This window comes from Canis lupus, chromosome 7 (genome assembly GCF_048164855.1).
Source record: "Canis lupus baileyi chromosome 7, mCanLup2.hap1, whole genome shotgun sequence".
Taxonomy (NCBI): Eukaryota; Metazoa; Chordata; class Mammalia; order Carnivora; family Canidae; genus Canis; species Canis lupus.
The window spans coordinates 52,372,693-52,400,066 of record NC_132844.1 but is presented as its reverse complement, the minus strand read 5'-3'; the positions used below and the strand labels follow the sequence as shown (position 1 = coordinate 52,400,066).

Below are 27,374 nucleotides of genomic sequence, written 5' to 3'. Positions count from 1 at the left end.
GAAGCTCATTTCTGGAGTAGCTACTTGTCCATCAAGTGATCCAGGGTCTCCCTGCCTGCACTTAGCCCCCTGGACAAGGAGGATAATACCATCTACCTTTTCTCACAAAGCTATAAGGATGAAACAGATAACTGACTTATAAACTGTAAAGTGCTACACAAACAGATGGCATCATTAGGACCACTTCCCTCAGAATCAGAAGGCAAAAGAACAGAAGTGTCACCATGCACCACACACAAAAAGTACTCCCATTAGGGTGCTTATTTAGGGTAAAGATCACAAACGACAACCACGAGGCTTTTATTGAACACATGCTCTCTGCCAGGCGCTGTAGTGAATATATCTTGTAAGTGACATCATTCACCTCTCACAGGAATCCTGAGTATTCTTCTCATTTTACACAGACAGCAGCTGAAGGCTAGAGGCCAGCAACTAGTGAGGGGTGGGCCAAGACCCCAACCATGCTGCCAATGACAGGGCCAAGGCCTTCTGGCTTCCTGACTCCCCTTCAAATCACACAGATGGTGCATCCGTTAAACCCTGCAGGTCTGCTTCTCCCCGAGGTGCTGGAGAGAGTGGGGCTGAGGGCAGGCGGGGGGCACAGAGCCCCGAAGGGCAGCATTCGGACCTCCACCCCTACTCTGTCTGGCCACGCTGCCAGGCCACGCCCTCCCTGACCTCCCGACGGAAGATGTGGCCAGTGGCACCTGCACTACACCCACCACCGTGGTTCTCACATGCACTCAGCAGTTAGGAGTTGAAATATGGTTTCCCCCACCCCCAAAAATGATTACATCCTAACCTCTACCACCTCAGAATATGACCTCATTGAGACACAGGTCTTTACAGAGGTCATCGAGTTAAAATGAGATTATTACTGTGGGCCTTCATCCAATTTGACTGGTGTCCTTACAGAAAAGCAAAACTGGCCATAGAGAGACGCATACACAGGCAAGACGGCCATCAATATACCAAGGAGAGAGGCCTAGAACAGAGTCTTCAAATGAATCAGCCTGCCAACATCCTGATGCTAGAACTTCTAGCCTCCAGAATTGTGAGACAATAAAGTTCTGTTATTTAAACCATTTGGTCTGTGGTACTTTGTCACAGCAGCCCTAGCAAAAAATATATACCCCTATACAATCCTTCCTCACCCCCCACCCCCGCCCCAGTTAACCAAAGATCTAGCCAAGGAATCATCACGGACGATTACATGACTTGGGATAGATCTTCCCCAATTTTCTAGTAAGAGAGACAAGGAAATAATACTTTGATGATGTAAAAAGATGTAGCAAAATGAGAGAAGCAGTAAAGAGAAGCCGGAAACAAAGGGCCTAACTTTGGAATTATTTCTTTGATGCACCATTCCTTTTTTACAAGGCTGCAATCCCCACTTCCCACCCCAGCCCCCAGGGCCTTCAGGGAAGAAATACAGCAGTAACTCCTAGATGCCAAGCACACACTCAGCCCACACTACAGTTCACAAATATGAGGCTTCTATGTACAACCCACCTGGGCAGACAACATACAGCATGGAGAGAATGCCTACTGGGACGGAAAGTGTGAGCTTTTAAAAAACTGGAGGTGCTGATGGGTTGGTTCACCTTGTGAAAATTCACTGAGCTGACCACTTATGGTCCATCGACTTTTCTACACAACTGTGATGCTTAATAACAGGTGCCCTCGTCTGAATGTGTCCCCCCACCCCTCTAAATTCACATGTTGGAGTCCTAACACCCTACAGCCAATGCAACGATGTTACAGGTAGGGGCCTTAGGGAGGCTTAGATCATGAGGTGAAGCCTTCCTGGATGGGACTAGGGCCTTATAAGGGAACCCACAGTGCTCCCTGTTACTTTGTTTAAGCAGACCAGAGGAAGGCAGTAAGTTTAATAATAAGTTTTGGTTTACTGTAGGGGGGTGGAATCAAATCCAGGACTGGCTATAAGTCCTGGTCAGAGGCTTCCCACTCTTTTTCAGATGACTGACCAATAAGGCCAGGGACACTGGGAGATGTGATTTATTTTCTTATTCATATAGACCGGACCTGAGGGCCAAAGGGAACCTTGGTGGTTGTTTCACCAGAGAGGCCAGGACAGAGCTAAGTCTTTGCCTCCCTGGTTAGGTCCCCCCCACCCTGCCCTACTTAGCAAACCCAGTCTTCCGATGGCTTGCCTGGGTCCTGGTGCTGCATGGGGTGTGACCAGCCCAGCCTGTGGCATGTCCCTGGGAAGTTGTCTCAGTCCCCTCAGCAGGAAAAGGATGGGGCCAGGCTAGGTAAGCCTCAAATACCCTCCATCTGGGAAGACCGCAGGTCCAGGTTGGGTAGCTTGCTCTGTAATCAAGCAAGGCTCCATTGCCAGAGCCACTGCTGCCCACCTGTCTCTTCCCTTTTGTCCCCCACAAGCTTATCTTACAAACCGGGGCTCAGTCCGATATGTGATGCCAGGCTTTCAAGTACATGATACAAGCAGGAAACAAGATGAATTCCTGCCAGGCAGCGCAAGAAACAAAAACACACTCTGAGCCCTGGACAAAGGCTTTCAGCTGAATGAGGCCTGAAAACCATCTGTCTTAGGTGGTTTTATGGGGCAGTGTGTCTTGTCCCACCAGGGACTAGGAGAACCACAGCCAAGCTATAGTATGGGAGGTCCCTGGCCTTTCCATCGCTAGCTGCAAAATGCTGCCATAAAGCCACCTAGGACCGTGTGAGCCAGGGAATGTGTCCTTGTCACCTGTGAGGACTACAAAACAAACCCTTCTCCTGAAGGGGTCCCTCACCCTCAGCCTTTTTGTTCGAGGTGTGCAGCAACAGACAGGCCCAGGAATGTAAAGCTACCATGACCCGTGCCCATACTGCCTTACAAACCTAGCTGTGACTTCTTGGGGAGCTGCGGTCCAGCTCAAAACCAAATCCACCCTGTGGTACTCTTCACCTTCCTCCACCTCTCAGACCACAGAATCCTTGAGAAACTAAAAGTGGAAGAAAACAGGAAAACGCAAACAAGGTATAGGATTTAGTGGGTCTCCCTGTGTTACCTTTGAGGTCGGAAGCACAGGATCATTTGAAAGCCTGCCTGGTACTTTATTATGCAGGGCACTGAACAGCACTTCCAGTGTTCACAGGAATCACCTATGGATCTCCTCACACAGCAAGATCTGCGAGCATCTGGGTGGCTCAGTTGGTTAAGTGGCTGACTCTGAGTTTCCACTCAGGTCATGATCTCAGGGTCCTGGGATCAAGCCCCGAGTTGGGCTCCATGCTTAGCAGGGAATCTGCCAGAGGATCTTCTCTCTCTCTCCCTCTGTCCCTCCCCCACCCCTCTCAAATAAACATATATTTTTTAAAAAACAAGATCTGATGTAATAGTTGTGGGGTGGGGCCTGGGAATCTGCATGTCTAACAAGTTCCCACGTGATGTGAATGACGTGGGTCTGTAGACAATCTGAGTGGCAAACACTTAAGAGGACTTTCAGGACTTCCTGTATTCAGGAAACACTTGGGGTTGAGACTGAGACCATAGCTGTCAATTTTGCAGATGAAGGATACACACAACAAATGTTAAGTGGTCCACCCAAGACAATTCAGCAAATTAGTAGCACAATCCAAAACAATCTTGCAAGTGCTCAACCTATTTGGAGTGACCTGCTCTGGATCAGATGGAAGAATCTGTATAAAAAATCTTTTTCTGAGCTTTTAGGTTCTATATATTTCTGGCCCCAACATCAACACCTTGTGCTATTTTCCTCAGAAAGAAAACTCAGTGTCTAGTAAGACCAGAAACTAGACATTTTATTTTTTGCCAGAGCTGGGCAGAGTGTATGGTTTCCAGACAAAATATAAGATGACCGAGGCACTTGGATGGCTCAGTCAGTTAAGTGTCCAACTCTTGGTCTCAGCTCTGGTCTTACTCTCAGGGTCATGAGTTCAAGCCCTGCCCAGAGTGGAGCCTACTTAAAAAAAAAAAAAAAAAAAAGACCAGTTAAATTCAAATTTCAGATAGATAAGGATAATTTTCTAGTATAATTATGTCCCATGTATAATCTGGGATATACTCAACTAAAAAAGAAAATATTCACTCTTTATGTGAAATTCAAATTTACCTGGTGGTCCTGGATTTCTGTTTGCTAAGTCTGGTAACCCTAACAGGGTAGTAATGGGAACAAGGATAGTATGGATTCATTGGTAACAAGGAACACTTCCTGCTTCATTGCTGTTGACCCTAAAGAAAAACAAGGATGGCGGGCATGCCATCAGGATGAACAATTTATTACTACAATAATAATGCCTACTTCCTCTTTTAGCTCATCCCTCTGAATGGGGCTTAATCTTCATAACCAGCTCATTATACTGTGACAAAATCATACATTTATGGCTAGCATTATGAGTTGAAAAACATTGCGGCAACTTCATATGTTGGAAGCCCTAACTCCCAACACTTCAGAATGTGACCTTATTTAGAAATAGCATTGTAGCAGGTGCACATAGATGAGGTCACAATGGAGTAGAATGAGCCCCTAATCTAACGTGACTGATGTCCTTATAAAAACGGGAAACACGGACATGGAGACTGACATGCACACAAAGCAAATGCCATACAAGGACTGGCATTTCTGCTGCCATGAACCAGAGAACCAGCAGGCAGGACTAAGAGCTGGAAGAGACCCTTCCCAAGAGCCTGCAGAGGGAGCATGGCCCTGCTGACACCTTTATCTTAGACTTCTTGCCTTCAGAACTGTGAGACAATGACTCTCTGTTGTTAAGCCACTCAGTTTGTGGCACTTTTGTGACCTTAGCCCTATACACAGATGTGAGGAGCTGGGAGGAGGGAAGAGAGAAGGACAGAGGTGAGAAACTCATCAACGTTATCATGAAAGGAACCTGAAAACCTTGGCAAGGAAAGACGTGGGGATTCAGAAATGGTAGACCGCTTTGTAAGAACACAGCCACGGTTCTACTAAGATTCAAATTTAAATGCCAAATTGAAAAATAAATAGATAAATGATGAATTGAGCCAGTTACACAGGATTTAAAGAAGAAACCTTAGAAATCAGAATTTACCCAGGTTATGCAAAAAGGATACATGCCCAAGCACCCTCAGCTCAGCCTTAAAGAGATTTGGGAGGAGGGTTCTAAAAATCACAACCTTAACAGACCCATTATTGTGAACTGCTGTTTTCCCATGAAAAGTTTGCTTTCCTCTCATACTTACAAACCAAACATGACCATACCAAGCTGGTGCTTAAGGAGGCCCAATACAAAATGAAGCAGGCTATTCTGATTTCATTGCCCCTCTTGATTATTTGCTTGTCATATTTCGAATAGCCCCAAATGGCAAGATTTAAATAAGAGATAGGCTACTTAACAATACTTTATCCTCTCGTTCTAATGTAACTGAATCCTCCTCATTTCAGTATGGATTATAATGTACCTTCACCTTTACCCAGGCCTGGAGGACGATGCCAGGAACAGAATTCAATAACCCCACCCTAGAAAGATGCCAAACCCAGCTGGCTCCAGGTACACTGGCCTTTGTTCAGTCACTAGAATGTGCCAAGATATTTGTTTCTCACTTGAGGCCTTCACACATGCTAATCCCTGTGCCTGGAACATTCTTTCTTCTGCCTGGACCCTCTGCCTATGTCCCCAACACAATTTGCCACACATATTTAGCTCCAATGTCAGCTTCTTGGCAACATCTCTGTCCTTACTTTTTCATTTTTCTTTATCACACATAAGCTTGTCTATTCCCTTCACTACCCCTACTACAACTGTAATTTTTTTATTGTTTACTTGTTTATTATCTATCCTCCCCTAATAAATGAGGAGCTCTAGGAGTAAAAAATCAGACATGTTTTGTGAACAACAACAACAACAAAAAATAGACACACAGATCAATAGAACAGAATAGAGAGCCCAGAAATAAACCTATGCTTATATGGTCAATTAAGCTATGACAAAGGAGGCAAGTATATTCGATGGAGGCAAGACCATCTCTTCAATAAGTGGTGCTGAGAAAACTGGACAGACATATGCAAAAGAATGAAAATGAAACTGGACCACTTCCTCACATCACAAAAATAAACTCAAAATGGATTAAAGACCTAAATGGAGACCCAAAACCATGAAAATCTAAGAGGAGAACACAGGCAATAATTTCACTGACATGTGCTATAGGATTTTTCTAGATAGGTCTCCTAAGGCAAGAGAAATAAAAGCAAACTCTTGGGACTGTATCAAAATAAAAAGCTTCTGCACACCAAAGCATCAACAAAACAAAAAGGCAACCTACAGAATGGGAAAATATACTTGCAAATGATCTATTTGGTAAGGGGTCAATATCCAAAATACATAAAGAATCTCTACAACTCCATGCCAAAAAAATCAAATAATCCAATTAAAACTGGATAGAGAACCTGAATGGACATGTTTCCAAAGAAGATATACACATGGCCAACAGACACGTGGTAAGTAGCTCAACATCACTAATCATCAGGGAAATGCAAATCAGAACAATGAGAGAATACCTCACCATTGTCAGAATGGTGAAAATAACAGGTATTGGTAAGGATGTGGAGAAGAGGGAACCCATGTGCACTGTTGGTGGGAATGTAAATTGGTCCAACCACTGTGGAGAACAGCATGGAGGATCCTCAAAAAACTAAAAATAAATATAGCATATGATCCAATAATTCTACTACTGGAGATTTCCCTAAAGAACATGAGAACACTCAAAAATAACACATATATGTACTCCTATGTTTATTACAGCATTATTTATAATAGCCAAGACATGGAAGCAACCAAAATGTTCATCCATAGGTGAAGGGATAAGAAAGATGTGGTGAATATATACATAAACAGAATATAAGAGAGAACAGAATACTATGCAGCCATAAAAAGAAAAATGAGATCTTGCCATTTACAACAACGACAGACTTGGAGGGAACTACATTAAGTGAAATTAAGTCAGAGAAAGACAAATACCATATGATTTCACTTATATGTGGAATCTAAAAAACAAAGCAAATGAATAAACGAAAAGCAGAATCAAGGGCTCCTGGGTGGCTCAGCTGGTTAAGCATCTGCTTCTTGACCTCAGCTCAAGTCTTGCTCTCAGGGTTTTAAATTCATGCCCCATGCTGGGCTCCACATTGGGCAAGGAGCCTACAGAAAAGAAAGAAAAAGGAGGAGGAAGGAAGAAGGAAGAAGGGAAGAGAAAAGGGAGAATCAGATCTATAAATACAGAGAACAAACTGTATTGTTCTCTGCTGGCTGCCAGAATGGAGAAGGGAAGAGTATGGGGCAAAATGGATAAAGGGGAAGGGGAGACACAGGCCTCTAGTTACAGAATGAATAAGTCATGGAAATAAAAGGCACAGCAAAGGGAATACAGTCAGTGATATTGTAACAGCACTGAATGGTGACACGTGGCACCACACCTGTGGTGAGCCTAGCACAATGTATAAACTTGTCAAATCACCATGTTGTACACCTGAAATTAATGTAGCATTCAATGTCAACTATACCCAAGTAAAATAAATTGAAAAAATAAAGTTGAAAGTTAAAATTAAAAACTTTATTTCACTTCACTCTCTTCTTGCTTGTTCAAAGTTTTGGAGAACTCAGACATAATTCTTACCTCTTTGCTCATCTATAAATAAGTCATACCACTCCCAGATTGATTTTTAATAATCTTAAAACAATAATTTCTTCTAAAAAAGGAAGAAAGAAATCAGACCTGTTTTATAAATTACTTAACACCCAGGGCTTGGAGCACAGGAGGCACATGAACATTTGTCTGGATTGATCAATTAGTTATTTAAAACAAATAAATGAGGGGCGCTGGGCGGTTCAGTTGGTTAGGAGTCCAACTCTTGATTTCAGCTCAGGTCATGATCCCAGGGTCCTGGGACCGAGCCCCAACTCGGGTTCCACACTCAGCCAGGAGTTTGGTTAAGGATTCTCTCTTCCTCTTCCTCTGCCCCTTTCCCTGCCTCTCATTCTCTCTCTCCTTCTCCCTCTCCCTCTCTCTCTCAAATAAATATTTTTAAAAACAAAAACCGAAAAACCAAATGAGAGCATGATATGATCAATAGTGGCATACTTCCAAATCCTAGTGGGAAGCTCTTATGCTCAGAGGTTCCAGGTTCAGCTCTAATCATCACTAATCATCAGGGAAATGCAAATCAGAACAATGAGAGAATACCTCACCATTGTCAGAATGGTGAAAATAACAGGTATTGGTAAGGATGTGGAGAAGAGGGAACCCATGTGCACTGATGAAGTCTACCTTCTCATCCCAGCTGGAGATGGATTTCTCTTAGGATATCACTTGTCTGCTAATTTCTCTGGGAAAGCTGCAAACTCAAAAATTAACCCTCTGCTCATGATCTGGCTTTACAAACACAGGCATATCTCAATTTTTTGCATTTCACTTTACTGCACTTTGCAGACACTGCATTTTTTGACAAACCAAAGGCTTGACAGCAACCCTGTGTCAAGCAGGTGTATCGGTGCCATTTTTTCCAACAGCATTTGCTCACTTGTCTCTGTGTCACATTTGGTAGTTCTTAAAATATTTCCAAGTTATTCATTATGATTATGCTTGCAATGGCCATCTGTGATCAGAGATTACAACTCACTAAAAGCTCAGAAGATGGTTAGCATTTTTTAGCAATAAACTACTTTTTACTCAAGGTGTCTACTCTGCTTTTTAGGTATAATGCTATTGCACACTTAACAGGCTACAGGAGAGTGTAGACATAACTTTCATATGCACCAGGAAACCAAAAATTTCATCTGACTTGCTTTACTGCACTATTCATTTTATGACAATGGTCTGGAACCGAACCCACAGTATCTCAGAGGCCCTTCCTATAATAAAAGCATGCCCTGGTCACATGCATACCAGCTGCTGTAGCCCCCAGGACAACACTTTCTCATGGTAAATTAATAAAGCAGTGTTGGGTTATGATCTTGCATCCCATATAAACTGACTTCAGGGAGAAATGCAATGAAAATATCAACACAATATTCAATAGCTGGACCTCTCTTTATAAACTAATACACTGGCATTCTGACATTTTAAAAAGCCTGTCCATTTTAAATTTGCAAAAAAACTTAAAAACTTAGAATTTATGGGTCATAAGAATTAGATGACAGAAGATATTTTGGCAATGCATATATAAAACCTTTAAAATATACATAGTACTTGACCCAGAAATTCCAGTAATAGGAATTTATCATGGGAAAATAACCATAAATGCATGTAAAAATTTAGTCCCAAGAATGTTTACTGTAGCACTGTTTACAACATAAACTGGAAACTTAACTATCCAATAATATGGGATTGAATAGATAATTTGTGGTAATCCCTATTAAGAAACACACTATAGCTTTCCAAAATATCTTATTGAATAGAATAATAATTAATGGCATGGAAAAGGCTCATCATATACTAAGAGCAAAAACAGTGGATCATTATGAATCAATACTCACTAACTGGAGTGGTTAGTTGGGTGGTGGTATCATGTGTGATTTTTATCTTCCTATGCTTATCTGCATTTTATAAATTTCCTCTGAGGGTCATGTATCACACAAATGCATTTTGAAAAATGTTTATAGACAAATATAAACTTTAACCAGACACAAGAAGACAAATACTGTATGATTCCACCTACATAAGCTACCTAGAATAGTCAAACTCATAGAGGCAGTAGTAAGCAGCACCATAGTTGCCAGGGGCTGGGGATGGGGGTAGGGTGGGGAGTTACTGTTTAACGAGTTCAGAGTTTCAGTTTTGAAAGATGAAGAGAGTTCTGGAGAAGGGTGGTGGTGATGGTTGCACAACAGTGTGAATGTGCGTAACGCCCCTGAACTGTATGCTTAAAAAGCATTAAGATGCTAAATTGTATGTTATGTGTATTTTATCACAATTTTTTTTAAAAACAGAAAAAGAAAGGAACGCCTGGGTGGCTCAGTCGGTCAAGCATCTGACTCCTGATTTTGGCTCAGGTCATGATCTCAGGGTCCGGGGATCAAGCCCCATGTTGGGCTCTGTGCTCAGCATAGAGTCTGCCTGAGGATCCTCTCTCTTCCTCTCCCTCTGCCCCTCCCCCTGCTCACACACACACTCTTGCTCTCTAAAATAAATACATCGTTTTAAAAAGATAATTAAATGAGCCTCATTTGATCTAGAGGTGCCTTAGTTACTAGGATTTTCAAGAGACAGGAGTAGCTAATGTAACATTGTGTGTTGACTTTACTTCAATTTTACTTTTTTATTATTTTTATGTTTTTCTTTAAGATTTTATTTATTTATTCATGGGAGACAGAGAGAGAGAGAGAGGCAAAGACACAGGCAGAGGGAGAAGCAGGCTCCCTGTGGGGAGCCCGACACAGGACTCATCCAGGAACTTCAGGATCACACCCTGAGCCGAAGGTAGACGCTCAACTACTGCACCACACAGGCATCCCAATTTTACTTCAGTCTTTTAAAAAAGAGCGGAGGGGCAGGAATGGAGAAGACAGAACCAGACCTTGGGCCACATGGCCCTGGGCACAGCAACCCACTGTGCCTGCCAGGGCCGGAGGGCGCTTGGGGATGAGCAAGCATTGGTCTTGTCTCCTGACCACCTGCCCTGGCCATGGCAGTTCCTGTCTCTTCTCTCATGAGCCCAGAGTTCTCCTCCTCTCTTGCTAACACACCTCAGCTTGAGTCTCAGATGTAGGAACTGACTGGCTGCCCTCCAAGCACAGCTTCCCCTGGGTCTGGCTACAGGGACTGTGTCCTCCGCAGGTCATGGGTTAAGGGCTCTGCCCCCAGAATCCTTCAGCTAGTCCCTGGGAGAGTGAGGCAAAGAGGAGACTCTCACTTTGAAATCAAGATGCTTCACCTCTGTACTAAAGAATGAACTAGAATCAGCAAACAAAAATTCCTCCCTTATTCATTAAGAGGATGCCCAGCGCTCTGCAACTGAAAGAGAGGTGCAGTGACTGGTTCCTGACGGTGGGGCCTGGGAACCCCGAGAGGCAGAACCATGGGCCAAGGGCCTCACATGGCCCCAGGCTGTCTCTTAGCAGGGCTACGATGCGGCAGGCTGAGCTCTGATATCTAAAAAGATCATGCATGGACACAGGACAAGGAAGTTTTTTGAGTCCTTCAGTGTTAATGGGACGAGGGCAAGACAGAGACTCATGCTTTTCTTACCTGCTGTAGGCACGCTAATGTTATACTGAGGTAAAATAAATAGGAAGGCAGTCTTGGCGGTGACCTGTAAAATAAAGGAAAAACATTCCAATTTAGCTTCTTGGTCACATCAAAAACAAAACAAAACAAAACAACAAGTAGATCCTGCTACCAGCCCCGGGGGCCCTTCTTCCCTTTTGCATCTCAGACCCACAGATCTGTCCCACAAAGGTTTCTACCTAATGAGGAGTCAGCCTCATTTGTTTGTTTGTTTCCCCGTGTTTCTTTTTTTCTTTTAAAGATTTATTTATTTATTTATGAGAGACACAGAAAGAGAGGCAGAGACACAGGCAGAGGGAGAAGCAGGCTCCCTGTGGGGAGCTCGATGCAGGACTCAATCCCGGGCCTCGGAATCCCAACCTGAGCCAGAGGCAGACGCTCAACCACTGAGCCACCCAGGCGTCCCGCCCCGTGTTTCTTTAATGACATGCCTCCCAATACCTACACAAACAAACAAACAAACAAAACAATGCTGGTCCCTGGGTGGTATCTAGACTTGTACTCGCTGCAGATGAAACCAAGCCAAGTCCTCCCAAGCTGAGGCCACCATTCAAGTATTTAGGAAGTTAGTCCTAGGCACCTGGCCCTGTGGAGGACAGAACCTGGTAGAAAATGAGGACTCAAGATTTTAAGAAGCTTCGACCTGGTTAAGGTTTCCCCGGCAAGCCGGTTAACTGCACACTGGACAGCAGCCCTGAAAGTGTACCCCTGAGCTTCAGAAACAGAGCCCTGCAGCTGCTAATTTCACACGTGCTGTGCTGGGGGGCACGGGGCAAGACAGAACAGCCCACGCTGCTGGCTTGTTTATTTCGAAAGCTGCCTTGAAAATCTCACTTGTGCTGGGCCAAGTCCATGGCCGTCACCTGGCTAGCAAGAGCCAAATCCGGACTCTGGCAATTCAGCCTGCAGGGAAGAGGAAACCAAATGTAGGGGTTCAAGGCTTGGATTTAAGGACCAGCTACCTGGATTCAAAGGCTGCCTCTGCCTTGCTAGGTGTGTAAGTAATCTGACACGCCGGGCCTCAGTCTCCCTGTCCACAAGATCGGGGACATGTGTAGCACCCCAGTGGGTCTGGGTGGCACTGGCCCAGCTGCCAGTGAGGTCCAGCTCCCCAGATGTTTCTGATGTACAGGTGGGGCTGAGAAGCACCACCCACATGTTCAGAAGCAGGGGAGGAGGCCAGGTGAGGAGGAGGCCCAGACCCAGGCCTTCTCCAGGAGGCCCCTGGATACACCTCAGCAATACACTCACTGGTTCTCCTCTAAACAAAAAGGTGTGCGGGCTGTACTGTGGGTGTGGGGGGAACATACTGGCCATGACCACAGCAGTGTGGAACCAAGCGAATGACACACTGCAGACCCTCCCCGGGTGGACTCCCAACACACCCAGATAGAGGTGACCATCCTCGGCCACTTGCCCTTGTCAACAACCCTATTTCTCTGCAGCGAGGTGTCATTTGCCCTTTGTACACAGCGATGCGTGAGCCTTCTCATGTGTTTGTGCTGTTGTCTGGGACATGTTCAGTCACGCTCACAGGGAAAAAGTCAAATGGGACTGAGGGTTAAGAAGGCGCTCTGGAAAACACAAAGCCCTATCCAAACACATAGGTCTCCCCCCGACCTCCACCCCAAAACCTTACTACTGGTGGTCCACAAGACCTTCCTCAGGGGGCTCCCAGCCTCCCTTCTAGCCCAATTGCCTGTATTCCTTTAGAACAGATGGACACTTTGAGCCGAAACATGCTGCTCACTATTTCCTTTGGGGGTTTTAGCTCCTCTCATTTTGTATCCTACTTCTCTCTCTCTCTCTCTCTCTCTCTCTCTCACACACACACACACACACAATCAAAATCTATTGATCAGAATCTCATTTATCCATCATAACCCAGCTCACCCGTGGCCCTGAACGAAGCCTTCCCTAACTGCTCACAGGGTGTGACGCCTCCTTCCATGGAAAGCATCCTGTACCATGGCCCCCATGCCACCCTTTCTGTCTACTCCTTGGACTTCTCAGGTGCCACTCCTTGCACACAGGGACTAACACAGGAAGGGCTCAGTTACTACTCGATGGACAAGATAGAAAACCAAAAGCCGAGTCTGTGCTGGCTTGCTTCACTCAACTCTTTTGTTGCCCACTCTTCAGCAGGAGTTGACCCACTGCTGTCACTCTGGCTATCCTCATCATCTCATCATCACCTCGCTGTCACCACGGCCTTCTCCTTGACAACATCTGGCTGCTAAACCACCTGCACCCATACCAGCATGAAGCCCCACTACAACCACTCCAGCCACAGTGGTGTCCCCTCCTGAATGCCACTCACATTGGTCACCCTTGACCCAACTGCCTGACTCTCTACTGTCCACCATGACTCCTTTGAGGGTAAGCCTTGTCTTCTCAGGCTGATATCCCCAAGAGAGAAGACGTGGAAGCCAGTGGCAATGGGAAAGGGAAGAGAGGGGAAAGGCAGGCAGGGAGGAAGAAAGTATTTGCCAAACACTGCACATGTTCCAGGCACAAATTTCCATTCAGTTTCATCCAGGAAACAACCATCTTTCAAGTTCATGGGGCAGAGTGGGCCCCCATGAGGTTTTGGCTGACCTGCTTCCTGAAGGCACCAGCATTTCCTGGGGAAACACCCCTCCCCTTCTCCCCAGATATGTATGTGTGCACACGTGTGCACACACATGCATGTGTATGAGGGAAGTGGTTACTCTGATGATCAGCTTCCTCCTGGAATGATGATGGGGCCATGTTCTCTCCCCAGGACAGAAGACCAGCCAATCAGACACCTTATCTTAGACTCTGAATTTGGGGCAGGAATGGAGGAACATGCTGGTCAGTGCCGTGTACCTACCCAGGTTCTTCCTCTGCAGTTCCCACAGCCCTGCCCTAGGGCGCCCCAGGCTCCCACCAACTGCGTGAACCCCCTAGAGAGCCTCCTTAAGCTGGCCAGAGTCTACTTCTGTAATATAGTTCTGTGTGTAGAGTCCTGGTGTCCAACTCTAGCTCGTGATTTGAATCCCTGGGCAAGCTTTTAAAATCTTTATCCCTGGATGGCTCAGCGGTTGGGGATCCCTGGGTGGCTCAGAGGTTTGGCGCCTGCCTTTGGCCCAGGGCACAATCCTGGAGTCCCAGGATCGCATCCCGCATCGGGCTCCTGGCATGGAGCCTGCTTCTCCCTCTGCCTGTGTCTCTGCCTCTCTCTCTATGTCTATCATGAATAAATAAATAAATCTTTAAAAAATAAAAATAAAAAAAATCTTTATGCCTGGGTCACCCCAGCCCATTAAACCTGATCCTCTGGGGCATCGGCATGTCCCCAAGCTCCCTGGAGCGTTCCCATGTGCAAGCATGTCTGCAAGCCACTCGTGCAGAGACTAGTCCTCACCAACTTCTCAGTGACTACTAGGCCAGTCTCTGTCTTGGAACTTTTCCTGTGCCCTTCATAGAATTTATTTAATTAATTAATGTCTTGGGGCACCTGGGTGGCTTAGTGGTTGAGCATCTATCTGCCTTCAGCTCAGGTCATGATCCTGGGGTCCTGGGATCAAGCCCCACATCGGTCTCCCCGCAGGGAGCCTACTTCTCCCTCTGCCTATGTCTCTGCCTCTCTCTGTGTGTCTCTCTCAAATAAATAAATCTTTTTTAAAAATGTGTCTTGAGTACGTTTTTAACTTCAAAAGAAACACAAATACTTTGAAAAACTGAACAATTGAGAAATACATAAAAACCTACATCCCCTCTATGTTCTTTGCTTTCCTCCCTTCTGCAGCTGGTATTCACATCTCCCTCCACATATTTGATGCCAGTTCTCTGAGAGCTTTTCCTATGCATGTATCCATTTGGAATTTATTTCTTTTTATTTTGACATCATAACTTGAACTGTGTTTATATAATTTGACGCAAGGGACGAGAGAGTGAAAATTTTAAAAAGAGCTACACCTTATAAATAACATTTAAATCACATTTTTTAGCTCTGTTAATGAAATAGTTATTGTAGTATGTCATAGACCAAGTTACAAATCTATGCAACATACATCAAAGTATTTGAAGTATATAGTTAGCTACATGGAAAATGTGTAGGTCAACTATTGTTCGCTAATGCCAACATACAAATAACTGGTTATATAATAAAAACTTCCTTACACATTCTAGTACTTTTCATTAGTATGTTCCTTTGGAACTAATATTTGACACCAAAAAGCTCAGCTAAATAAAACAGGATCTGAGAGTGTATATAAATGTTTAGAGTCCACTACTCTGAACTACTCAAAGAATCATCCTGTTTTTCCTTTGAGGAAGATAGACATTTGGTATATGGGCTGTACATACATTCTTTCCCTAGTCCTGAAGATACAGTCAATTCTTCTTACTCAGAGTAGTTGTGTTCAATGAAGTCACTGCAGATACAGAGTGACACTGGACCATTGCTCTAAGGGGAAATACAGAGTTAGGTACCTACAATCTCTGGTCACAAATATTTCCATCAGCCAATCAATATACAACCTTGATTATGCGTGTTTTTGTTTAAAGATGCTGTATTTAATATATATTGCTGAAACATGAACACTGAACTCATGGCCAACAGCACTATAATTCATGCCTAAGGAAGCTTATCTGACACACGTATGTCCTCTGTGAGGCATATCAGAGCCTTCTTGTGCTTATGAACGATAGACAGCAATTGAGCACCCGGGGTAAGGACCATTTTAAACACCAAAATCAGCAACAAAACACACAAAAATGCAAAAGAGATGTGGTACTACAGAAACCACAAAGAAGACACTTGCTTACAGCAGGAAAGCTGAAACTAGAAGTCAAACTTGTTTGACTTCAGCTAGAGCCGTGCTCATTGGGTGACTCAAATTTTCCACTGCTATGTGCATGTCCACAAGTGACTGCAGAACTGCTGAGTGTTGATTTTAGACTTACAAATAAATTTTAGCAAGTAGGAGCAACGGCAGACGCAAAATGTGTGAAGAATGAGGATCAACTGTGTTGGGGCAAACCTGACTGCCAGCTCCATGAGGGCCAAGATTTTTTCTTTTTTTTAACACCTTTTTGAGATATAATTTACAGACCATAAAATTTACCCTTACCTGTTGTAAGGGGACAGCTTAATAGGGTATATCTTGACTTGTTTTTAAACTCTTCCTTCACTGGAATAGAAGGTCTAAAAAAGTGGGGATCTTACTTGTCTTGGTTATCTTCAACCGATAGCCTAAAACAGTGCCTTGGACACAGCCAGCATTCAGCAAGCACTTGTTAAATAAAAACAACAATTAAACAGGGTAGCCAGGATTGTGCTCAGTTAGCTGACCCCCAGCCTAACAACTGCCCACATTTATACTCTTATCCATGTCCTCGGTCCCTCCCTGGGCTCCCCAGTGGCTAGGCCTGTAGTAGGGTAACTCATAAATGCCTATTTGATGAACTAATACTGCAAGCATCCATCATAGTAACTACAGATGAATGCTTAACAAATGTTTTCTGAACACGATTCTCAGAGAATAGGATCTAGCACTTTGATTAAGGCAAAAACACAAAATTCCAGTGTTTTTCCATCTCTAAGCCCTGGGTAGCAGCAGGAGAAGCCATTCTAAGCCATGCACCTTTCTTTGTAGGCAGCCCTGCTTGTTCCCATTTTACTATGTCTCAGCAAGCTCATGTCCTCTTTCCTTATTTTATAGATGAAGATAAACGTGGGGCCCACACACATACAGTGGCCTCCCAAGACCTCAGAACTTTATAAACAGAAAAGGCACGTTCAATTTGATTCTTGAAAAGTTTGTTCCCAAATCAAATTTAGGATATGTGGCACAGAACACAGAATGGCAACATAAGACAGAAGCAGGAGAGGACCAAAAAATATCTACTGAAGGCAAAGAGAAGGAGTAAGGAACGAAGCTGATCCACAAAAATGCAGTCCAGGAAGTCCTTCTCATTGGCTAAGCGTGGCTAGAAATTTGGCTCTATGCTTTTTCTTGAAGCCATCTGAAGGAGGAAGGAGTGATATGCTCCTTCATTCACCGTGTTTGTTAATTTAAAAAACAAAAAGACTACTCAAAAAAAAAAAAAAAAGAAAAGCAGTTCCACTTCTCCAGCATAAAAACCACTCTCTGTGCTTTAAAAGGTCCTTTGGCACCCCAAAACCTCACTCCATAACCTTCCACCAACCTCAGAGCAAGGACAAAACAACTAACAAGCTCCTCTCTGCAAGTTCTCATTGGGTTCAGACAGCACACAGGGCTGAGAAACAGGAGCCTATTAAAAATGTCATTCCAATTATTTCCCATCCCTCTAAGACTGTTTATAGGAAACATTATTGAGTTTAATAGCATTTTAAATGCCAGGCTCAGTGGGTGAAAGGTTAAAAGTGAAAACGTGCTAACACACTAATGCAAAAGGAGAACACTAAATTATGTAGGAGGAACCACATCTCCCTCCCTCCGTCTCTCTCAAACACACACACAGACACACACACACACGTGCACACGTGCGCAGGCACGCACACACACACACAGAAAGCTTCACTGAACTTTTAACTAAAACAGAGCATCATGCACAAAGGCAATGACATTGAGCATGCTTGTGTAGCCATAACAAAACTAAAACCATTCCACATGCCATATTCTATTAGGGGCACATGATTCTGAGCTCTTGGTCGACACCAGACCACAGATGCCAGCCAAATAGCTGCTTCTGGCAAAGCAAACTGGACTTGGTTCCAGTCCCACTTCTGCTCCAGGGCAGCTGGGTGACCTCAGGCAAGGTATTTTACCTCTCTGGACCCCAGTGTTTTCATCCATTAACAACAACAACAATTATGGCAGTTAAAGTCATCCAGCGCTTAGTCGGCACCTGGCATGGTTCCGAGGGCTTTACATAAATTATTTCATGGAATCCTCACAACTACCCCACAGGATAAAAACTAGTAATATTCCCATTTTACAGATAAGGTGGAAAGGATCAGGCCAACTAAGGTAGAATGGATGTTCTGAGAGATTCTCTCCACCCTCAGCTCCAAAAGTCTTACACTGACAACTTGCTGCAGTTAATCCCCAAAGTCTGAACTATATTACTGCTTCTCCACCCTGTGGAGATGGCACCTGGGTGTCATTTCTATCTGACAGAGCAAGGGAGCAAGTCCTCACGAGCTAACCCGCCAGCCTGCCAGCCACAGGTCCCCAGGAGCACCTGGGCTTCCGAATGCCCCGAACTGTTGTCTATTCCATGCAAGTGGATATCCAGGCACCAAAGATAAGAGAGAAGAAATGCAATGAAAGCAGACTCATCATTTTCCTCTTAGGGAACATTTCATGCTCAGGTCTGGCTGGTTCTCTTCATTTCTTGGCAGACACAACCACGCATGGGCACCTGGAAGGGGCTGGGTTGGAAGACGAGCCACCGAGGACGGGAGAGGGTGTGGGGCCTGTTTCACAGAAGCAGCTCTGTTCCAAAGACTGCTGCTGCCCCACGACCACTACTCCCACCTAGGGGCGACAACACACAGAGCAGTACGTGGGGAACCCTGACCCCATAGGGGGAGAGTGGGCACAGGGTCCCTCCTCCTGGGGAGCACGAGGAGGACCAAACAAAACATCCTGGTCCCCCAGCTCAGCCGGCTCACTGGAAGCCAAATGGTCTCAACCCAGACTTTCCCAAAAGTGATTTTGCATCTCTCTGCTGAGGCAGTGGATAGGAAAATTTCAGTCAGACAGGAAAACATTTGAAAGTTACGCCCAATTGGTGGGGAAGATTTTTTTTTTTTTTTAAATAAAGAGTCTTTTAGCCCCTTTCCTAGAGGGTTCTTCCCTGAGGCTCCTGCTTCGGGAGCACCCCAGGAGGCCAGCTGGTCACCTGCACGCATGTTTTCATGACTGGGACTCGATGTACCCGGTTTGCAGCCCCTCTGTCACTCAAGAAAAGGCAGATACAGCTGAAACAAAGATGCTTTTCACTCCTGCTCTCTGAAATTCTCCGTTCTGGATGACCAGGAGCTGGCTGGAAGGGCCGGGCGTCTGAAACCAGGAGGCAGAGTTCTGACAGTACCTTTCTGTGTGGTTTTGAGCAACGCCTAGAGATTCTGGTTTTCTCACTTGAAAAACTGCCTTGATATAAGAATTTAGCAAAGCTACACAAATACACGCACAACAGATTTTCTACAAAGCCCATGTTCACAAGGCTGAACAGACTCACCCTTAACAGTCACGATCACAGTTTTCTATTGGAGTAAAAAATGACAATATTTATGAGAAAAGTCCATAATCAGAATGGCCATGATAAAATTATACTACCTGCTTTATTATACACATCAGTCCCAAGATCTAAATTTTCTATTGGGATAAATAGGAATTTAGAAAGGGTCACTTACAGAGTTCTAAAAATCATTGAAGTTGGGTTTTTTAAAAAAAGATGCATCTGAAGATTGAATTTGTCATGCTATCCATCCCCAATTTAGGAAGTTAATTATATACTGAAAAATAGGAGGTGACTTAGGGACAGCTCTTCCCCACTGCCTTTACAACGAAACTAAATAACTTCAAGAAGACTGTATTATTTAAGCAATCTAAGCTTGCATATGTTGAACTTGACCTCCGAGGTGCCTTACAGACAGCCTTAGATAGCACATATACTTTCTCATGAAATGTATTTCTTCTCTCAAGGCCTTAATTATATATATCCTCACCTGCCCCCCCACAAGACCTCTGGATCAATATTTCTAGTATCCTATTTGATTACATACTTCACTCTCCTCACCCCCTTTCCGAAAGCTTTCCCTGCATTTGGACAGCATGGCATATTCATAAACCATAAAGTTTATGACTAAACTTAAAGCATAAAGTTTTTTGCTTGTGGAAGCAAAAAACTAAAGAAAAAGAAGTATGCACACAAAATAATCGCTTAAAAATCACTGTTCTTCAGATGTATTTCTCTCATGCCACATTGGCAGAGTTCAAAGTACTGGCTACATTGTGGATATTCCTAACACACACACACTGGTCCAAATAAAATATTTTTAAGTGTAATCCCAAGAGACAATATAAATATTAAACAAATAGATAATTAAAGATTAAAAATCCAAACAGGAAAATGAAGAGGTTTTGGAGTGTGGGATTTCAGGTTGCAAGTGAAGACTGGGTAACATTTCAGACTAGACTGCAGAAGAGGGGCCCCCGCCAGTGCCACGGTGTCGTCTCAGCCACAGTTTTTATAGAAGCTTGAGCTCCATAAAGCAAGACACACAAAGAGGGGGTAATTCGAATGGTCACGGATGTGTCTGCGACAGCAAGTCACTAATCATTGTCAATCGTCAAGAGCGGGTGCCAGGGAGAATCATCTTCAAGGCACTTACGGCGTTTCCTGGTATTTCAGGAAATGAAAGGATTACCCAGGTGCTCCAAAGCCCAGCGATAGCTGGGCCAGGCAGGGCCCAGGTGACTTTGCCTTCACCTGTTTGTTTACACTCAGGGAAGGAAAAGGAGAACAGAAAGTGATCTATCTGCAGCAACCATTTTTAATTATTCTCCACCATCTGGAAAGTTTCCTACTCAAAACAGCAGTGTGTCGATCCCCATGTTTTGTCTGAAGAGCCAGGCATGTGGATTAGAGCTTGATAGAAAAATGAACTGTGAGTTCACAGGGATGGAGTGAAGTGAAGCCACCTCCAGGGCCATGAACCAGTTTTATCAGGGGGCTGATGGCTGATTCCCCCAGGGAGCCTTCAGATTCCTCCAGTTATTCGTGTCAGGGCTCCTGAAGGGAGGCCCATATTTAAACTGCCCATATTTAAACTGAGCCAACCAGGGCTAAAAGGCAAATAAATGAGTTTTTAAAGTAAGCCATTCTTTTTTTTTTTTTTTTAAGTAAGCCATTCTGTAGGAACTTCAGATGCATCACCTCTGCTGTCCCAATTTCTGCACACCCCTACTCCACTGAGAGGTAAAAGAGATTAGGTGATGGGTCCCAGCAAGTGGGCCATTTTACCAATAAGAACCATACCCTTCCACACAAGGCCTTTGCTATGTGCATCACCTTGATTCTGCATCACCTTTATTTCCTACCATTCTCTGTGTTACAACAATGCCTCCTACGCCTATGGGACATTCATTATACCTCCATTCTAGGCTCGCATCCAGCTTGTTTTGCATAGTCTACAAAGACCTGTCAAGGACCACCTGAATGAGAGAGCACCTGATGAACAGAGCTTAATGATGATGATTTGATTCAAGTAGATTAAATCAAGGCCAAGCAGGCTAATGAAAAACATCTAGCACTCAAATATCCCTATTTGTCAGCAAATAATATTCACAGGGGATATTCCAAATCATCTTCAAAGCAGAGAGGAAAATAACCACATAAAAGGCAAGAGTTCCCAGAAAAAATGTGCTACAGATAAACAGAAAACACAAATCTAACCCCAAAGGCGTAGGCTGGGGTAAACACTACCCACACTGTGCCACCAACCAATCTGTCCATACCCGTAAACCTAATAAAATCTAGGCCAATGTCAATATTTAGGTATAATGTCATATTCCAAGATATTTCCCTCTCTGTCTCCTCCCACCCACCCCACACACTAAGATAATTGCTCTATACATTACTACAGAACTCATTTTACTAATAGGAAGTAATATTTTAGGGGCACCTGGGTGGCACAGTCAGTTGGGCATAGATGGCTGGTTTTGGCTAGGGTAGGGATCTCGGGGTTGTGGGAACGAGCCCCGGGTCATACTCCACACTCAGCGCAGCATCTGCTTGGGATTCTCGTCTCTCTCTCCTTCTTCCCCTCCCACTCATGCTCTCTCTCTCAAATAAATAAATCTTGAAAAAAGAAAAGAATGAGTTTTAAATAATATCTAAAAATTGGTATGCTTTTTCTCTGCCCAGCCTTTCAGCACCCCAGGGGCCTGTATGACCTCACACAGGGTAAAGATAACCCAGGACGAAAACCAAGCATCAGAGGGAGAGGCTGGACCCCAGTCTGAACTCACAGCTGGTTAGCTGGTTAACTCAGAGGTTAACAGGAGGCTGCAGGCACCCTCATCCAAGGCTTGATGTGCAACACCCCATTTGCTAAGAAATCCAGGCCTTGGAGCAAGAGCCAAGAGGCCAGGTATCCCCTGTCCAGGGCCTACTGGGCAGCTCTCTTTCAGGGGAACACAAAAAGGAACAGAAACTGCCTGGGACACCAGCGACCTTAAGCTCTGGCCAAGAAACCCAGATAATCTCCATGCAAGACAATCACACAGTGAGAGCTGACGGAGGGGAGGACATAGCCACACACAGACACATACAAAGTAGGAGGCAAAGAGGAAATACGCCCCCCTAACAGCCTCGGGTGTGGGGGTGTGTCTGCTCCTCTCACAGTTTGAGCCAGTGCTCTGTTCGCCCTGAGCAGGAACTAAGGCCATGGCCTGCAGAGGGCAGATTAAAGGACTATCCTCAAATGCTCTTTCTGCCATTTCCCGACTACACTGGCAAAGATGACAGATCCATCGCAGGCCTTGTTCTACAGTCCCCCATGACTCCCTAGTGCCTAGGAGAGACTCAAGCTCCCTGCCTGGCATCACAGGACAGATATTAATTTAGAAATAAGGTACAATAAAAGATTAACAGCAATAACTAATAAAACAATTAGAACAACATGTGATAAGAGTTATGTGAATGAGGTCTCTCTCAAAGTATCTTAGTGTTTTGTACTCATCCTCCTTCTTGTGATGATGTGAAATGATAAAATGCCTATGTAATGAGATGAAGTGAGGGGAATGACGTGGGCCTTGTGCCCTAGCATTAGGCTACTAATGCTGATCTGAGGATCACCTGCTTCTGCACTGCCTCAGAATTCGGATAATTAAGACCACACAGATGGGGGGAACTACTGCATGCACAAGCAGTGCGGGAGACCAGAGGGGGGGCCCTGACGGGACTGAGCTCCCCCCTAACCACCTTGTCCCATGGAAAACATCACCAGTGAGGTTCTGTTTCACCCGTATCCTGAACGAATAGATGGGCCAAGAGAAGACAGAAAAGGGGCTGCTTGCACTAAGGCAGAGAAATTGGGGAAATAGGATTCCCAGGAAAAATGAATGGTCTGTATGTACAAGGTGATGTGGCTGGAGGGCTGGCAGGAAACAGGCCTGTGAAGGATCCTTTATGGCAGGTATAAAAAGTGGATCTTCTCCTACATGCAGGAGATAGCCACCTACAATTTTTAATGGGATAGTACAGTGCGATTTGCACAGCAGAGAGCACACTGCGCTCTGGGTGTGAAAAGTGGGCTGGGGAAGGGGAGGTAAGCCAGGCCATGCGAGAAGCTTAGGAAGGGGGCTGCTACAAGGGATGATGCGGGCCTGGATGATGGTAATAGTACAGACACAGGACAGCAATGGGCGATCTTCCAAAGACTAGATGGTGCAATAGATTAAGGTGAAAAAGTACTCAAGAGTGGTGCTCAGGTCATGCTCAGGGAGCAGATACACAAACATAATTTTATTAAAAATATGCAAGGTGTTATGATATTTACTCAAAATGTTGTTGATGGTAGGGGCAGTGGGTGATGCAGTGGGTAAGCATCTGACTCTTGATTTTGGCTCAGGTCATGATCTCAGGGTCTTGGGATCAAGCCCCATGTGGGGCTCCACGCCCTGCTCTTAGCACAGAGTCTGCTTAGAGGTTCTCTCTCCCTCTCCCTCAGCCCCTCTCACCCCCCTCCCAGCACTTATGTGTGCATGCTGTCTCTTTCTCCCTCTCTCTAAAATAAATAAATAAATCTTTTTTAAAAATATCATAGCTGGTGGTATCATCAACAGCAGAAGAAAAAAAACAGCAGAAGTAAAAAAAAAAAAAAGAAAGAAAGAAAAAGAAACAGCAGAAGTCCAGGACTAGTAGGGGGGACTGAGGAAGACCAGCCAGAGGCCAAAGGAAACCCAAAGAGCCCCAGCAGCCAAGGAAAGTGAGCAGCAAGGAGTCCATGCTCACCATGGGGAGACCTTCAGGGAGAACAAGGCAACTTGGGACTGAGATGCAGGCTGCACGGGGGGGGGGGGGGGGGGGGGGTCAGAATCTTCATTTTTTTTTTTTTCTGATGGGTCCCAAGCGGTGGGAATGATGCTTAGAGCACAGAGTGAGATTTCAGTAAGTATCTGTGGAATGAATGAATGAATGAATGCATGAAGAGTCCATCAGATTTGGGGGCCAGAAGGTGACTGAGGACTCTATAGAGTAAATGTTATAGAAAAGGAGGGGTGGAAGTCAGCGTACGTGGGTGAATGTGAAGTGGAAGAGTGCAGACTGAGGTCCGTACTGCTTGTCTGGGTGGCTGGGAGCTAGACAGGAGGCAGGGATGGGAAGGGGGTGGGAAGTCAGGGAGGGCTGGGAGAAGCTGGAATCTAAGCATGGTAAGGAGAAAGACCATGGAGAGAAGAGTGGTCGGATATGCAGAAAAGTAGGGGGAGCTGGAGAGGAATACATCAACCCAAGGGAAATTTCTTTAGGAAACAGCATCTAGAACCACAGGAGAGGGATGCCTAAGGAGGAGCACTGGCCCTGAGCAGGTTCCCCTTCAGGCCCCACACCTCCTGGTTCCCCAAGATCCCCGCTCCCTCTGAAATTTTTTTTTCAAGATTTTATTTATTCATGAGAGACAGAGAGAGAGAGAGAGAGAGAGAGAGAGAGGGCAGAGACACAGGCAGAGGGAGAAGCAGGCTCCAGGCAGAGAGCCCGATGAGGGACTCAATCCCGAGTCTTCAGGATCACACCCTGGGATGAAGGTGGCACTAAACCACTGAGCCACCCCGGGGCTGCCCTCCCTCTGAAGTTCTGACAGAGCCTAGATACAAATACCAGATATAGAGAAGATGCTCAATCAGTGTGCCTCAAATCGACGTAACTCAGAAGGGAAACAGAAGTGAAAGAAGACAACCGAAAACTTAGGGAAGGGGGGCAAAACCAAAATTAATCCCCCTATTACATTCAGAGCAAGACTAGAAAATGTTTCTGCCCTCTATTTAATCAATTCTTTTTTTTTTTTCAAAGATGATTTATTTATTTGAGAGACAGGGAGAGAGAGAGAAAGAGACTGTGTGTGTGTGTGCGTGTGTGTGTGTGTGTGTGCGCGCGCGCGCTTGCAGGGGAGGAGTAGAAGGGGAGAGGGAGGAGGAGAAAAAAGAATCTGCAGCAGACTCCTGGCTGAGCATGGAGCCAACCCTGGGCTAGATCCCTGGGCCCTGAGATCATGACCGGAGGGTAAACCACGAGTCGGACACTCAACGGACTGAGCCACCCAGGCTCCCCTAATCAATTCTTCTAAACCAGTGCTACCCTATTACTCACAGTGGCCATAACTTTCATTCATTTCCCAAGAGGGAGAGGCCGGGCCACCTGGATGGATTTACAAGAGGATGGCTGTTCTGTGGGTCCCCAGGGGGGAATGGTTACAGTGCTGGCCAGAGGGTCATGAGGAGGCCTCTGGCTTCCTATCATCTCATCAGCCTGAGCTGGCTCTGGCCGGACTGATCAGGTTCGGAATCAGAACCTACGGACATGCAGATAAGCTTCTGGCCATGGGCCAGGGCCCACGTTCTGAGACCTGCAGTGACCGATGCCACAGCCACAGGGGTGATTCTGGGGCTTTTTCCTGGATCTTATAATGGCCACACCAGGTTTTCTAAATGGATGTGTCAAGGGAAGCAGCACACACACGCAAACAAATCTAGATGCTAAGACATTTTTTCACACTCCAGAAACACACCTTTGTTTAGTGACATCTCTAGAAAACCAGAATTAAAAATATATAACTCAACGCTTCCATCACAAAATATCTGAGTGCATGCTCTAGGCAAGGCACAGTGCTACAGGAGACAGACTTCTAAGGCCCACTTCCTTCCCTCAGAGACCAAAATCACGAGCTAGGTCATCAATCAAGTCCAGCTCCCTCATTTCAGAACTGATAAAACTGACCACTTCAGATGATTACCTCACGGAACCCTCAACAACCCCATGAAGAAAAGACTTATGTGTGTGAGATCTTATTAAATGCCAGGCACTGTGCTAAACACCAAACAGGATTACCTCATTTAATCTCCCACTCTAGAAAAACTGCTGCCACGTCTGCTACGATTACTATTATTTACTGAACTGCTTTAAACTCTTACAGAAATTATCTCATTTCACCCTCCCAGAGGCCATACTGTCCAGAACAAGTTAGGCTCAGGAAGCTTCAGACATTTGCTCAAAGGCACACAGCTAATAAGCCCAGAGGCTGTCTGGATCTCAAGATCCATTGGGCTGTGACGTCTGGATTCTTACCTACCATGGGAGGTAAGCTACTAAGCAATGTCTCTAAAAACTAATGATCAGAGCAAGACTTTGCTCTGTGAAAAGTTAGTTTTAAGCCAAGTAAAGATGTCATGGAGCAGGACACAATTAGGCAAAGGACAAGTGAAGGTTCTTTTCATTTCTCAACCCCACAGTCCTTGGCACAATAGAGGGACTCAAAAAATATCAGTTGAGTGCTCTGGGTTTGGAGATTTATGAATCTCTTCTGAGAAGACTTCTGAGAGGGACTGAGCTAAACTAGCAAGACACAAAGTGTGGGGCCGGGGAAGATACAGATTGTAGCTAAGTAGAGAGGAGGGCTCAGGGTTAGAACAGAGTCACTACTGCGCTGGGAAAGTACAAGAGGAGGACTCCAGATGGAACCTTCCAGCTTAATGTAGTCATGGTGGTTTGCAGGGACCATCTACTGTGTGTGCCAACTTCAGATCTCAGCCGTCCTCATCTGTTTCAAACACATCTAAAATGGGAAAAGAGAAGGAAACCTGGCCCTCTGACTCCTTAAAGCTTTTATCCATTCATTCATCCATTCATTTATTGTAAAGGCTACTGGGCCCCAAAGTCAACTAACTCCATCTACTGAGTTCATCAATAGAGATGTGCCCATTCCCCCACTATATACATTTCAAAACCATGCTTCCCCAAACCACTCAAGCCCAGATAAACAGTTGCTTCCCTCATAGTAAGGGAAGCAACATTGTAACATAAAGATTCAAACTCTTTCCTTTCCAGCCACAAAACTCTAAAAGCTCTCCCATATTTCATAATTTACCAATTAAATTTTATC

The 27,374-nt window shown here is 44.9% G+C and overlaps 1 protein-coding gene across 2 annotated transcripts in view; it reads right to left on the bottom strand.

Annotated features, from left to right (window-relative positions):
• Window positions 1-27,374, bottom strand: part of TRAM2 (translocation associated membrane protein 2) — an 83,302-nt gene that overhangs the window by 29,620 nt on the left and 26,308 nt on the right. For both annotated transcript variants that reach the window (XM_072832670.1, XM_072832671.1), the window contains one exon: window positions 11,213-11,276. In XM_072832670.1, the coding sequence (XP_072688771.1) occupies window positions 11,213-11,276 (64 nt within the window). The remainder of the gene's footprint in view (window positions 1-11,212; window positions 11,277-27,374) is intronic.